The sequence below is a fragment of the Phoenix dactylifera genome, unplaced genomic scaffold (assembly GCF_009389715.1).
Source record: "Phoenix dactylifera cultivar Barhee BC4 unplaced genomic scaffold, palm_55x_up_171113_PBpolish2nd_filt_p 001125F, whole genome shotgun sequence".
NCBI classification, from domain to species: domain Eukaryota; kingdom Viridiplantae; phylum Streptophyta; class Magnoliopsida; order Arecales; family Arecaceae; genus Phoenix; species Phoenix dactylifera.
The window spans coordinates 59,937-75,958 of NW_024068468.1; the positions used below are offsets into that span (position 1 = coordinate 59,937).

Here is a 16,022-nt window from a genome sequence, read left to right on the forward strand (position 1 = left end):
GCAGAGATCCTATTTTTCAACTCCTCACCAGACAGTCGACGAGGTGGGGGGTCTGTCTCTATTCTACCATTGAAGAAACTATCAACTTGGTATCTGTATGCATGGTCCATGGGCAAGAATTGACGATGGCAGTCAAAAAAAGAAGTCTTCCCACCATGTTGTAGTGTAAATGTTTTTGAGTTCTCCATACAATACGGGCAGGCCAACTTTCCATGCGTACTCCATCCTGAAAGCATGCCATATGCAGAAAAATCATTGATAGTCCATAATAAAACTGCCTTCATTTGAAAATTCTCTTTTCTAAAGATGTCATAAGTGGTGACTCCTACTTCCCATAATATTTTAAGTTCATCAATCAAACTGCCTTTAACTCCATCACAGAACTCAGCTCTTATATAACCATTTTCACTAAGTCGGTGGTACATCCAATTACGATCAACTGACATAGTTCCTCTAAAAATCAAAAAAATAAAACAACATAAGAAAGCCTAGAAAATATTAGAGAGATGATAAAAAAAGAAAACAACATAAGAAAAACCGAACCATTAAAAACACGAAAGGCAAGATCGTAAAAAATGTAAAAGAAACAAAAACTGGTATGATATTTATGAAGATGAGAAGTTATCATAAGCATGACAAAAATAAGTCATTCAATCTTGTCCCAGCATCATTGACATTAAGAAGGCATTCAATCTTTACAAAAAACTGAACATAAGGAATTAACCTTTACAAGTTATCTGTTCATTCATCTAATACCAGCAATATTCAAAAAGCATTTAATCTTTACAAAGACAAGGAATACAAGTCAAATCATCCAAATTTACATATGGAATACTATCTGCTTCACATAGAACAAATGTGAATATACATGATCGCCTCTAATGCTAGGAAAGCATGGTACTTCTTAGCAAGCTTTTTGACCAGCTTCTTGATTGCACACTGGAAATAACTCACAACCATGAAGCAACACCACTTTCCACCACTTTCCATTATTCCTTGCAGATGAACAATGATTGTAAAAATGAATAACATGACGAAAAAATTAAAATCCATGAACTTTACATAATCCCAACCCATCAACCCTCAAAATTACAACAATAATCAGTGAAGCAGTCTAAATATATGCAAACCATTGGTAGGACTAACAAATGTGTCAGAATAAAAATGCATAATATTAAGGAGCTCCTCAAGTACAACATTATTTTTGTCTATTTTAGCAACAGTAAATTCGACACAGTGCCCGTATCATGATTTATCCAACCAAGTGATGTGTCCAAGTATCATAATAAAAGCAGCTACTCAGATATATCATAGTTGCTTTCGTCTATTTTAGCAAAAAAAAAAAAATCCCTCCTCTCTTTCTCTGTCTATTTTTGTTTAGATGGCATGTTTATTTATTTATTATTTTCCCCCAAGACAAGTAGGGGCTAACACCCCACCTTTTCTACTCTATACAACCTTAGGGGCTCACTCTAACCAGAACCGAACTACCGACTTCTTGCGCAAATGGCAAGAGATGATGCTATCCGAGTAACTACTCGGCAGTACGATTGTTTAGTAATCGATCCTTCAAACTTGTGTCAGCTCTTCTTCTTACCATGCTATCCTCAAATTTTTTTAATGCTCCTTTGCATTGCTTATGCAGAAACTCTAACAATGTTTCTCTTAAATTATATACCCAACACTGCACACAGTTCATGTTATTCTACAATTTAACATCCATCCATTTCACATTTTTTCCATAAGAGATGCTCATCTTATTTCCTTTGGCTCTTTGTCCTGTGGTATAGGACATGAAGCATCATGTCATATTTTGGTTATGACCCTCCTGATCAAATATGATCTATTTTGTAGTGACTGTATCTAATATATGGGTAACCAAAAATTGAAACCATGATATATCAAACAGCCACTTAGCTAAATCAGTTGGCTATATATAGAACCTTTTATTTGACCACATGTTTATATCCTCTTATCTTTATTTCTGGAGTTTGCTGGTTCATTGTTCTGCTTAAACATCATAGAATATATGAGAAACTGGATCTTTATATTATCAAAATAAGTTTTTGTGATCACATCTTGTGTCTCAACTACAGCTACTATAAAAGATTTGGGTTGGCTTCTAAAGCCAAAAATAGAGTAGTTTGAGCCAATACTTAAAAGAATTTAGTAGTGCTCAATTGCCTAGGAAAAAATTAGCAGCGCTTGATGCGTTAGGTTCTATTATATAATTTATTAAAAGGTCAAGCTGAAGCAAAAATTATGAAATGGATACAAGGGAAATAAGTTGTTTCTCTTATCTCTTGTCCATCTACGTTGTATAAGTCTTGCTAAATCTATGTCCTTCAAAAATGGGATCTTGTTTCTGAAAATTGTCCCAGAAGTAAAATGGCTTCCTCTTACAAATGGAATGCCTTGTCCAATCAACTTGAGATCTAATATGCAACTGAGCCCCTAGCTTCATGGCATCTATGTAACCATGTTAGGATGAATGGTGCATCTCATTATGTTCTAAGAAGAATACAAATTTTGCTACAGAATTGGACCCGCTAAGTAAAGATCCTGCAAGTTCATAAGAGAAGCAGAATAATCACATTATGTCCTCCCTAGAACAGCATGATCTGCAGGAATCATTAGATGGGGTTAAGATTAGAAAGCATTCATCTGTGACGTTTTGCCTAGAATATAATTGGCATTGCATCCTTTTCAATTCAATGTGTGGTTAAGATTAGAAGTTTCTCCACACCTCTCCCTCTCTCTCTCTCTTTCTCTCTCCGGGCTTGGGCAAAATCTACCGGGATCGAGCTTGAAGAGGAGGAGGAGGAGGAGAAAACTCTTACCGTCCGGGGAGGTTGTGAGTCGGTGACCGGAGCCGCGGAGGTTGCCGTCCGGGGGAGAAGGACGCGAAGAGCCGCCGGCCGGTCGTTGAAGAGGCGACGACACCGAGAGGAGGCGGCTATCAGGCTCTCAGCGAGGGAAAAGGGGGGGCGGGGGCGGCGGCGGCGGCGGCTCTCAGCGAAGGAGGGGGGCCGGCGGCGGCGGCTCTCAGCGAGGGAGCGGACGCAGCGGCGGCTCTCAGCGAGGGAGGGGGGGTGCGGCGGCGGCTCTCAGCGAGGGGGTGCGGCGACGGCTCTCAGCGAGGGAGGGCGGCGACGGCTCTCAGCGAGGGAGGGGAGCCGGCGGCGGCGGCTCTCAGCGAGGGAGGGGAGGCAGCGGCGGCTCTCAGCGAGGGAGGGGGGGTGCGGCGGCGGCTCTCAGCGAGGGAGGGGGGGCGAGGGAGTGGGGGGGGGGGGCGGCGGCTGCTCTCAGCGAGGGACGGGACGGGAAGGGAAGGGAAAGAAAGGTTAGGGTTTTTTATTTAAGTCGGTTTGCAAGCTGATTTGGGCTAAATCGTGATTTGGGCTAAATCGGTTTGCAAGCCAAATTTCATATCAATTTTTTTTTTTTATTTATAAGGCTGATTGGATGGGACTTGCAAGGCAAAAATATTTTTGAACTATAAAGTATGGTAAAAAAATTCTATAAAGCAGGAAACTTGCAATAGGGGTGCAAATGGGTCATGGCCGACACCATGAGATTTTAAAATGAGAAGAAGAAATTTGAGTTTTATAGAGAGCGATTGGAATTTGGATTATCGAAGAAATTTGGGCGGAACGGCGGGCACACTTAGTTTCATTTTGGATATTCCTCCTTTTATTTTTTCTTTTAATTTAGGTTTACTCAAAAATAATATTTTTAATATTTTTGGAATTAAAAATTAAATTTGGTGACAGAAATTTTTGTCAATAATCTGTTACTGCCAAAAATAATCTTTTAAAAATTTATAAATACTAGGGTTACTATATTTGTGACGGCTGCATTTGTCACTGTCTGGTTGCAATTTTGGTTATCATATTGCTGACAGATACCCCGTCACTATGATGGTCACTAAGGTTTGGCGCCCATCCTACCCGCGCATTCTGTGACCGGTCTGTCACTAAACGGTCACTAAGTTTACACCACAGTGACCAAATTTCTGTCGGTCACTAATCCGTCACAAATAGTAACTGATAACGGTCCGTCACTAATTTCCCGTCACTATACGCGTGTTTTCTGGTAGTGACCTCCGAAAATAATAAGTCGATCCCAATCATCTGACGAGTCGACCCTAGAACTAAGAGAGTTGACTCTACAAATACTGCGGAAGAAAGATAGAGTGTAAAAAAATAAAAACAAGTTTGGGCGACTCATGAAGATTACGAGTCAACTCTGAAAAATCTCGAGTCAACCCTAGAAAATGGCAAATCGATCCCTCTACCCCTGACACAGTAACAACTAGTTTTTCTGGGAATTAGAACAGTTGTTTTCATCTCAAAACAACTCTATTACCTTTCTAACGGCTAGAAAAGTGTTCCAGCCTTCACTAAAGAGTATAACATGGGAATACGAAAAAAAACAATTATTATTGTGGCTCCTGGAACCTTGATCCTAGCATCTTGGGCGCAGAATTCATCGGTAGGGCTCGACAGGTCTCATGAATTGTGTAACCCATTCAACATCATATCAGGAACATCCATGGCCTGCCCTCATACAACAGACATAGCTGCAATGATCAAGGGTGCAAGGCCGGATTGGAGCCCTGTGGCGATTTGATCTGCGCTGGTGACCACCGCTAACAATTTGGACAACACCATGATGCCAATTAGACACATGGGGAATGTTGGTCGGCCGGCGGCGACTCCGCTGGCTATCAGGTCCGGTCACATTGAGCCCAACAGGGCACTCGATCCTGGTCTTGTCTGTGATGCTAGCATCGACGATTATGTGAGATTCTTATGTGCCATGAAATATATCAGCAAGCAGATAAAGATGATCACCAAGATCTATTCTTTCGATTGCTCGCATGCATCTCTAGATCTTAATTATCCATCATTTATTGCATTCTTCAATCGTAACAAGACTGTTGCTAGCGATAAGGTTGTCCGAGAGTTCCAAAGGATGGTGACGGATGTGGCACATGCGATGGTGAGTTACAACGCCAAGGTGGTGGCTATGAAGGGGTTTGCAATCAGGGTCATGCAGGAGAAGTTAGTTTTTCACGAGAAGTATGAGAAGAAAAGTTTCGCTCTCATTCTGGTGGGCGAGGAGCCATAATAATAATTAGTTTTGGATATTTTATTTGGTTTGAACAATAATAATTGGTTGGAATATTATGACACTCGTTACTTTTAGATATTTACTTATGAGAATAATTTGATTGGATCTTTATTAAATTAATTTTTCGAAGATGGATGAATTATTATTATTGCTCTTTGATCAGTAAGGTTGCACGCTTGTATGGTCTTTTCTATAAATATGCAGTGTCTATTACATGCTTAGTTCGAGGTGTGACACTTCATCTCTCTTAGATCTTTAGGAAAACCGCAAAAGAAGAGGGCCCCCTTCCTTTAGTGCCAATATATTGTCATTCAAAACTCGACCTAATGGATAGACGAGCTGACAGGTAAGCCATTTTGTTTGGTTGAGTTGGAGGGGCATAGCATAGTACTGGAGTTGTTCTGCAACCACATGGGGTCACTAAAATGTATCCGGTTGGAGACCCTTCGATGCTTAAGTTAGGCAGAGTTTCGTGAAGAATTAAGTAGAATAGATGAAAGAGAGAGAAGTACGAGAGTATGGTATTCGTATTTCTCTTCATACTTGAGGGGTCTCTATGCTTGGTATTTATGGAGAAAAGGACACGAATCTGCATGGTTAAAATCATGCAACTCGCAGACGAGCAGTTGAGCTCTTTCCATATCTACTGATCAGAGTAGTTATGATATTCTCTTTTAGGTGTGCTGTGATCCGACCCTTTTCTTATCTGCTGATCTGATCGGTTACGATATTTTTTTGTGTGGATATTATTGAAATTGTGCAACCTATAATCAATCATGCTAATTACTTAAAAATTTGATTGGTTATTGATTTCACTGAACATCGGTCGTCGTTTGGTTAACGAGCTAAGCTACTCCGAACCATATCACAATTTTTTTAATAATTTTAAAATATTTTTTTCATGATTTATGCATGCTTGGATTATGCAGGAATAATTCATTACCGGATAATTTTTGCGCAAATGCAGCGGGCCAATTCATAACAGCACATTTCAATTTCTAAAGCAGTACTATAACCATGTACATGCATTAACTTATCACAACTCCTATTCTTTCTTCTCTATCTCCTCATGATGATGCATCTTTTCATGATAGGGACTCATTTAATGAAGCACAAGCTGCATATTTCGCTTGAGAAGTCTAAGAGTATTACCGAGATCTTAATATTTTATTTGTTGTAATGAGAATATATTGGAACGTCTTTTTTTTTTTTCTTTTTTAAATTTTCTTATGATGTTAGCTCAACTTCCAAGTTAGCGCAATCTCTACTTTTGAAACTCTTCGTCTCTATCGCAGCACAAATAAAAAAAAATCTTCATCTATAAACAAAATTATCCTAATTGACTAGCCTGTAAAATAAAATTAAATTTTAAACTTGTTAGAAGGAGCGTCCAGATTCGAGAACAAGTCACATCCACTTATAGGGCGACACCGTGCCAAACGGGGCTACAAGTATCCTCCGTCAATCCGATTTGACTCTCTATGGACGGTCTAGATGACTCTAAATCTAATCCGGAGTCCAAACAAACGGCGATGATTCTTTTTTCTATACGGTGTTCTAGCCTGAGACTCAACCGGTCAATCCTTGTAGGTACTTGGTGTCGATCGGGTGTACCTCGAGGGAGACTCATTTGTGGTGATCGATTTGATCTGTGGGGCGGATCGGTATGGCGATGGTCATCCTCTTATCCGGAAGACTCGCAGGATGGCTTAGTTGATGGATGACTTTCAGGTAGTACACGTATTCAGAGAGGCAAATCGGGCAGCAGGCTGGGTCGTCTCCTTTATCGTCCGGCATTTCGAAGATTTTTTGTGGACGTCTATATCAGACGTTCATTCTTATTTATATTTTTTATTTTTTTGTGATCTGACAGGCTGTACTTACGTTAGAGCTATATAAAATGAGCCGCCGCTAAAAAAAAAAAAAAAAAAAAAAAAAAAAAAAAAAAAAAAAAAAAAAAAAAAAAAAAAAAAAAAAAAAAAAAAAAAAGGTCAATCCTTCTTCTCAAAATCCAGCTGTCACCTCCCCTCTAGGACCATGCGACACGCATCCCCGACGCCACTTCAGCTCATTTAATTATGTCATCGCTGACGTAACAACTCTGGCTCTTCGTCTTCCCCTCCCATCCCCATCTTACCGCAGTCCACTGCCGCAATTCACTGTCGTACCCTCAAGACGTTCTCATCATTCAGGGCGCAAAATTAGGTTGACGATTTCATTATGTTACCAAACCGTGGTTCATATCATAACATAAATAACTGAGATCAATTCGTCGTCTTCTTGGCGTATATCTCATAGGTCAGTATACTTCTAGACATCTAGGTATATTCAAAAAGTAGAATATGTCTGTGGATTAGGTTGCGTTGCACTTGGCTTATCACTTTGGTCAGTATTTGAACCTTTTTGGTTTTTTTAGTGGGGAGCTCAAAGACGGATGATGTATTGGTAGACCTGAACATATTTATGAATATTATGTATGATATGTAAATCCATCCAACTAAAAAAAATTAATTCTATGTACATGCATCACATGCCCATACAAATCGTTTATCATAATCCTTCATTTTTTTAGCAGTGAATCAAAATAATCGCTTGATAAATAATGTTTACAAAAATAAGTATTATGATTAATAAATAGTGTGCATGGTCATATGGTGCATGCTGTGGGCTATAATTTTTTTTTATGAATGGGCTCGTTGGATAAGCATAGTCATGTAGATAATCTAAAGCAGAGGTGCTATTCGTTTGGTGGGTTAATTAGGTGGCAGCCGCCTGTTGCAAGTAAATAAGAGAATAAAGGCGTCAAATTTCGAGAAGCTGTCAACAGGGCCCAACCCGGAGAGCGATTTAACCATGGTTGACGCTTGGACAGCAAGCATGAGAGCGATTTAACCAACAGGCCCAGCCCCCACGCATGGGTCCACCGACGACGCGGCACGGAGCGTCAACGCGTCATCTTCCCTGAAATTTCATTTTTTTTCTTAAAAATATTATGAAAATGCAAGACCTATGCAAAACGGATATTGGAGGCCGAGCACATTCTACTTGAGAAAAATACAGCTACAGTAATTAATTGGATATGAAAGAAAGAATAGAGAGAGGCGGTAGACCCTTAGCAGCTTAGCGACATCTGATGGTTGGTGGAGAGGTACGGTACATTTTAAATTGTGCATATGTATCAAAAGACGAACAAAATTGCTAATTGGGTTGCCATTTTAAAAGGGTCCAGATTTTCCTGCATATGCTTCGTTGCTCATTTTTGTCTGATTCTAAGAAATAAAATAAAATAAAATAAAAATTTGTGTGAAAAAAATGAGAGAAAATATTTTGGACAGGAAAAAATTAATAAAAATAAATCTGAAACCATCGCTCCGACACTTAGTTTTGGCCGCCATGAGACACGTGGCCCGTGAAACGCGGTTTCCCCCAACGCCTTATTGAATGAGACCCTTTTGGAGAGCTGAGCATCCCAAACCCCTTTAAAACCGCCTCTCTTTCCCCTCTCTTCCTCCCTCATCACTTCTCCCCTCCTCTCCTCCTCCTCCTCCTCCTACTAAAACCCTTCTCTCAACTCCACTCGGCAACATTTCTTCTTCACAAAATTTTCCCACAAATTCTAATCCAAATCCGTCCAAGATGGCAGAGAATTGCTCGACCTGGGCGTCCTGGATCTCCGATGCCTTCGCCCGCGACAGCGAAGAACTCACCAGAGCCCTCCAGATCTCCCTCTCTGACGACTCCCCCGCCCCCAACCTCCCCTCCTCCTCCTCCCCCGAAACCCTCTCCGCCGCCGCCTCTTCCTCCCTCCTCCGCCACCTCGCCGCCGCCGATATCGATTCCGGTTCCACTCGCCGCCGGAATCCGATCCCCTGCTCCCCCTGCTCGAAGGTCTCCAAGAGGAAGTCCCGCGCGTCGTCGAAGCGAACTTCGACGACCTACATCAACGCCGACCCGGCCAACTTCCGCCAGATGGTCCAGCAGGTGACCGGGATCCAGCTCGGCGACGCCGGCCTGCCGGTCGAGCCGGTGCTGAAGCCTGAGCCGCAGAGCTGCCTGCCGACGCTCGACACGTCCGCCTTCTTGCTCGACCGGGCCGGTTTGGTAGGACACGCCGCTGCGGCCCACGGCTTGTCGTTCGGGCCGGCGGCGGTCGAGGCCCCGGCGTTCGACTTCGACCCCTTAGCAAGCTTCCCCACTCTGGAGTCGTGGAGCGTGATCTGACAACGGAGAAAATTATATATATTTTCCTTGCCTTACTTTTTTCATCAGACGTCTGATACGGATCCGATGGATGTGATTTGTACAGCGCACGATTTCCCATGTGATGTACATGTGGTGGGGCCGAGTTGGGACTTTGTCGTATTTTTCTTTTTTTATTTGCTATATTAATGTTGTTTTTTAAATTTCCTTTTACGATAGTTTAATATAAGATGTTGACCGTATATAGTGATTATCTGCTGAGAATATTATGGACGGTCAGCGTCCTTTTCATGGAGATAATGCGGAGATCTTCTGAAACTTGATGAATGGCTCATGTCAACTTTAACGGTGCTTTTTGATTGAAAAGGGAGAATAAAGCTTTCCAAAATTGTATGTAGGTAGAAGATAACATAACTGAGAGCACTGTTATGAGCAGCACCATTTCAGCCATGGAAGTAATCACAAAATGGAAGTAATTGTTCTGAAATCCATGCTGTTGTAGTTTTGACTGTTCATCAATGTTAATGATGGGGAGTGCCAGATATGTGATCCTAGATCATAAAATAAACCTCAGCTCCGGTTGATTTGTTCCCACAAATTGCTCTTAATTCATATAATTATTGCATACCTTTATGTGAGCTGTCTGTAAAGTTAAATTTCTTGTGTCCATCATTGCAAAACGATTATGAATACTTGTCGATCGAAGGATATGCTTTCTTCAATCACGCAAACATAAAAAGTTGGAAGCTTTGATCGTTGGTGTTATATTATATGATGCTCTAAAGCCATCAATCTGATCCCAGAATTCATCAGCAAGATTTCTTCTCTTTTCCTTTGCGTACAAAATTGATGCTGCTTACAATCTTCCGACTTGTGAGAGCCAAACTCAGGCTTGTCGTTTGAATGCGGATTCAAGCATAATATATATTCTAAAAACTTTTTTGCACTGACTGCATGCATGACCCAGTTTCATATGGGCGGCTATTCTATCCTTCATGTATCAGAGCCTTGTTCTCTTCTGATTTTCTAGGCCAAACAGGAGATTTTTTTTTTCTTTTTCTTTTCTTTTCTGTTCTGGTCCTGGGGACTGGCGAGGCAACCAAGTGCTCTGCAAGAGACACCAACTCCATTCATGAAGTCCAGAGCTTAGGCAGGACTAGTGCAAGTCAAGATAGTATGCGTGTACAATTAATTCAACGGCCTCTGATGTAATCCAATTCTACTGTGATGCCAGTCACCATACCAGATCCCCAGAAGCGGACAGAGTGGTTGTTGTTGTTAACCAAATAGCACTCCAGCGCTCTACGAATTAGTTGACTTCCAGAGTCAGTAGAATAACGTTACATCCTCGGGACTTTCACGCCTGTGCACGGTTGCCGTCAACCGATTGATTGCAGCCAAGCATGCTTCCAACACAATGCTTTCGTAGGGATGATGTAATATTTGTTCATTTGTTCGAAAGAAATTAGCGTGATAGCTTTGCATGGAACAATGCTGTAGCGATAAAAAATATAAATACTCCGACCACTCCGCTGCATGGTCGAATATTTTATCAAGATTATGCAATATAAAAAATATTTAAAATAAATCGCAAATGGCTGTTATTCGCTGTTCCAATGAAATAATTGGTTAAGAGTAAAACAATGATGCTATTTGCTTAAGCAACTGCTTATTGAATGGACAAAAACGGCCACTACAAAAAAAAATTATTTTTTTCGACGTTTTTTAATGCATATACCGGCGTCGATTATTTTATTGCCGATACTTTCTAAAGCGTCGCAAAAGTGTCGGCAATATGAGTGTAGAAATTTTTTTTACTGACGCTTATAAGCATCGAAAATTTTGGTATTGCTGACGCTTAAAGCATAGTTAGAGTTATTTTTTTAAAAAAAATATTATTTTTTTAAAAATTATATATACATTATTTACCAAATACACATATAACAAAAATTACATACATAACAAAAGTCGCTTGTCACAATCAAATGAATTATTCAAAATAATTATATTATCATATTGTTATCATTTGACATAGACATTTAAGATAAAAAATATTATATTTAGATGAACGGGCGAACATTTGAAACACTACAAGAAAATACATATTCAGCTACTAAGATTCTAGTCGCCAAATAACCATATTTGGTCGTCGAAACTTTTTCGCGACTAGCATACCCTTCGTCGCCGAACCTTAGTCACTGAAAGGTTTTGGCGACCAATATTGTGTGGTCACCTAAGGTACACAAACAACGACCAACGTTTGATTGCTGAAGAAAATTATCAGCGACCAAATCTGGTGTCGCTAATTTCAACGCCGACCAAATAGTTGGTCGTGGAAGGTTTGTCTTCCGCTACCAAAAAAATGGTCACTGAATGTCTATCTTCCCCCACCAATAGTTTGGTCGTAGAATGTATTGGAATACATTGGCAATAAACATTTTTCGGTGGCAGAAAGTATTAACCTGTATTTAATTAACAATTCAAATTATAAGCTTAATATTTATTTTTGGGCTCGTTCCAAATCCTGTATAACCAACACAGCCTATCCAATATCTATATTACACAATACATTTGCTCATCCAAATAGAAGTATACACAATGTTGGAGAATCCATAATCATTCATTATAAATATCATCTATAAGTCTAAAGTCAAGCATACCTATTACCCATACATCACAATGTTTCATCCATACCATATGTTAAGGTGATAATCATCACCAAACACATCAAAATGTAAATTAAAAATCCCAAAATATCCGATCTTGCTATTCATCCAAACAACCATCATGTAGACAAAAATATTCTTATACCAAAAACTGGATTATGCTTGTAGACAACTCCACCATGATCATCTGAACAAAAGCTATCCATGTATCAGAAACTAGATTTCACGTGCTCATAACTCCACCATATATCTGAGAAAGTAAAAAAGAATACACAATCAATAACCACATGTGAAAAATAATAAACTAAAATTCAAGTATAAGTTCACAATAATATTTCGCTTAATTTGGTCAAAATCTCTAAATAACCTACGTAATATAAATGAGAATACATACCAACGAGTATTTGTACCACTAGTTGAATACGTGGCCCCATCATGATGGAATCGGACACTGTTACAAAAGCACCCTGAATATATGTTGACTATCGGACAAGGACCGTTGGCCAATGACCATAATTCATCAGTAGCTTCCGGTGATCGCTGGTTTCGAAGTTGAGTCATCTATAACAAAAAAGTGACAATATATTACTTCACTTTCAAATACAAGGATAACTCAAGGTGCCTACATGTTAATTAATTTTGCTTACGCGATCTTTGAACCACTTGGAAAATTCTTTACGTTGTCTGTTTGTGATGTCAACTTCACTCTCAACTTGTATGTAGTTCTTGTGTTCCCTATTCGACATTCCGTAATGTATAAGTAACATATAAGACTAAAACAACTAAATATACAATAGCTGAACCTTAATAAGCAAGTTAAAAAAACATACTCTCGATATTGATCCACTTTTGGACTATTGTATAACAACAGTTAATTGATCCTTTTCTTTTATGAATTCCTGTATCATTGGATTTACTTGAACTCTTAAATGCATAGGACATGGGATATTAACTGACAGATCCTTTTCGATGTTGATGGTTAGTAAAGTAATAAAGATAGGTTGAAAACCTACAAGTCCTTTCTTAAGATTATCAATCACGGCACCAAATATGGATGACTGAGCTCAACATTGTTAGTTCTTTGGCTTAAATTCTCCATCTTTTTGTTTCTTCAGACCCACATGCTACTGAAGTTTGCCTGGGAAACTTAAAGAGGTTTCAGTTCAGGGAGCTCCAGATTGCAACAGATGACTTCGGTAGCAAAAACATTCTAGGAAAAGGTGGCTTCGGAAATGTCTACAAAGGTCAGCTCCCTGATGGAACTTTAGTAGCGGTAAAAAGGCTCAAGGATGGAAATGCTGCGGGTGGAGAGATCCAGTTTCAGACTGAAGTGGAGATGATAAGCTTGGCAGTGCACAGAAACCTCCTCAGATTGTATGGATTCTGTATGACTGCTACCGAGAAACTTGGAGCGTATCCTAATATGTCCAATGGAAGTGTTGCTTCCCGACTCAAAGGTAAATCATACATTCTGTCTGATTCATGGATTTCAAATTCCCATAAAAGATATATAGTATTTAGAGTAGTATTGTAATTAATAAATAATTTTGAAATTTAAGTTGGCATCTGCTGAATAATCACAATTAGTATTACTTAGCGGTGATTCAGTGTGATTATCGAATAACCAAGTATCATGGACTGACTACAATGTAGGCTTTGGTTATCATCAGGATTTTAATTATTGAAAAATAATTAGAGTTTGGTCATTATAAGAACCATGGCCTCCTGAGTTTATAAATAGGGGAACGGGCAAACACTTAGGGGGCTGTGTGATCAAAATGTGGTTTTCATGCTTAAAGAGGAAAATCTAAAAGACAACAATACAGGTGGAAACAATCCCGGAATGAGTGTTGAAATGATTCCGGACCTCATCGCGGCGGCTCCACCTACGACCAATTCGCGGCCTCAGCAGAGGGGGGAGGAAGAACCCTCTCTGCCTTGCCTACCCGCAGCAAGGGAAGGAAAAGAGCCCCTCAGAGGATGGAAGGAAGAATCCTAGCACGGCTATCGACAACTACGGCCACGGCAGCGATCAAGCGCGGCGCTGGATCCACAGGCGGAGACCCTAGGTAGGTTCCTTCCCCCTTCCTCTTCCTCTTCTTCTTTTCTTTTATTTTGTTATCATGGGGTAAAAGGAAACGGGGTTAGGGTTTACCTCGCTCCGGGAAGAATCAGTTGTGGGTTCTGAAAACCCTAGCCGATGAGCAAGAAGGAGGGGGCGTTGACAGGGTGATGTAGCCGCGAGGCCGATCGGGGGGCGTGATGTAGCCGTGCTCGCCATCGACGGGGAGGCAGAAGGGTCGGCAAGGGGGAGCTGGAGAGGAGAGGGCGGAGGCGGAGGAGAGGAGAGGGGAGACAAGAAGGGGGAGCTGCGATGCCACAAGCCCTAACTCTCCAATCAGGACGACGCCCAAATTTAATCGGGACTGGGCTGATAGGGAAATACTTAGAATCGCCGATGGACTAAGTAAGTCGGTCTACAAGCCAAATTTCATATCAAACTATTTTTTTATCTATAAGACTAATTGGACGGAACTTGATGTCTGCCAGCTCCCCACTCACGAGGACAAAAAAAAATTCCAGACCTTCTTCCAAAATCCAATCCCATTGTAGGAAAGTAGTAGTAGGGATGCAAATGGGTCATGACTCGCACCATGAGATTTGAAAATGAGAAGAAGAAATTTAGGTTTTCTGGAGAGCGATTGGAATTTGGATTATCGAAGGAATTTGGGCGGGACAGCGGGCACACTTAGTTTCATGTTGGTGTAGGACAATCATTCAGTAACTAACAAGGATGCATGCAAATTTATTTCTAAGCGGATTTTCGATCATGCCCGTAGGATGTCCAAGAATTTTATATATTTCTAAGCGGATTCCCGTTCCCACGTCCGCATGCCGCGTATCCTGTCGATTAGTATATTTATTTGACAAGGAGTCAAGCACCGAGCTCAAGCTTTTAAAATTATATTATAATAATAAAAATAAAAAAGAATTTAAGTATGTAGAAAAGTTATGGGATTGAGATTCAGCCGAAGAGACGAGGATATGCCTAAGTGAATTAAGGTGTTAAACGACACCGTTTGAAAATAAGCAGGTTTTTTTTTTGAACTTAGAAATTAGCATCTTACAGGGGCTAGTACAACATCGTTCGGTTTTATGGAAACCTTCCACTACCAAAAGTTTGGTCACTAAAAAACTCAAACTTTTTGCCTAATTTTTTTCATCGAAAAAAGGCGCCATTCGTAAAAGTTTTCCTCGACTAATTTTTTTTTAGTCGTTGGAGGTGAACCTTTAAGGACCAAAATTTAGTCGCCAAAAGTTTTACCTCCAGCCCTGCCAACTTGGTATTATTTTCCGCGACCAAATATGCATTTAGTTGGTGTAGGACAATTATTCAGTAACTAACAAGAATGTTGGTCGCAGATAGCCTTAGTTTCAGCGGCCAAACTTTAGTCGCCAAACGTTTTATCTCCACTCCGCCAATTTGGTTTTGATTTTTCGCGACCAAATATACATTTAGTCGGTGTAGGATAATTATTCAGTAACTAACAAGAATGTTGGTCGCAAATAGCCTTATTTGCAGCGACCACTATTCATTTAGTCACCGAAAATGGTCGCCGAAAGTGTATTTTCTTGTAGTGAAAGAATGTCCATTGTAATAGAATATTAACGGCTAAATAATGATTGTTATTTAATTTTCCACCATAAATATATCAAACATAATGGGGGTTTCTAAAATCATTATATTGGCGTCTATAATGTATGATGACCATTAATTATTTTAACTTCTATTGATATATGGTAACATTCATCTTGAATCAACTCATTTATCAAATCCATTGACCGGTTAGAAGAGTTCACAAAATTCACTTTTGGGTCAATATATCCAATTCTTTTTCACTGTTGGGTTATCTAAATCAGTCTCACCGGTGCATCATATAAGATACACAAAGTATGCTGTAGGAGAATATTATAGTAAAATAATAGTGTGACATGGACATACTAGTCCAAACAATGAAA

At 40.1% G+C, this 16,022-nt stretch overlaps 2 protein-coding genes and 1 long non-coding RNA gene across 3 annotated transcripts; 2 read left to right on the forward strand and 1 right to left on the reverse strand.

Annotated features, from left to right (window-relative positions):
• Positions 1–706: 706 nt before the first annotated feature.
• On the reverse strand, positions 707–3,013 carry LOC120108017. The gene is made up of 2 exons (XR_005509562.1): positions 2,841–3,013; positions 707–995 (listed from the first exon to the last, which is right to left on the reverse strand). It is a non-coding gene; the product is annotated as an uncharacterized LOC120108017 (long non-coding RNA).
• Positions 3,014–4,689: 1,676 nt separating this feature from the next.
• On the forward strand, positions 4,690–5,133 carry LOC103696868 (subtilisin-like protease SBT3). The gene has a single exon (XM_008778592.1). The coding sequence runs from the start codon at positions 4,690–4,692 to the stop codon at positions 5,131–5,133; it is 444 nt and encodes a 147-aa protein (XP_008776814.1).
• Positions 5,134–9,105: 3,972 nt separating this feature from the next.
• LOC120108018 (calmodulin-binding protein 25-like) lies at positions 9,106–9,357 on the forward strand. Its single transcript, XM_039121536.1, has one exon. The coding sequence runs from the start codon at positions 9,106–9,108 to the stop codon at positions 9,355–9,357; it is 252 nt and encodes an 83-aa protein (XP_038977464.1).
• The last annotated feature ends 6,665 nt before the right edge of the window (positions 9,358–16,022 follow it).

What these genes read in the sequence shown, in the direction of transcription:
- LOC103696868 (XM_008778592.1), top strand. Translation starts at nt 4,690, where the DNA reads ATGGGGAATGTTGGTCGGCCGGCGGCGACTCCGCTGGCTATCAGGTCC.
- LOC120108018 (XM_039121536.1), top strand. Translation starts at nt 9,106, where the DNA reads ATGGTCCAGCAGGTGACCGGGATCCAGCTCGGCGACGCCGGCCTGCCG.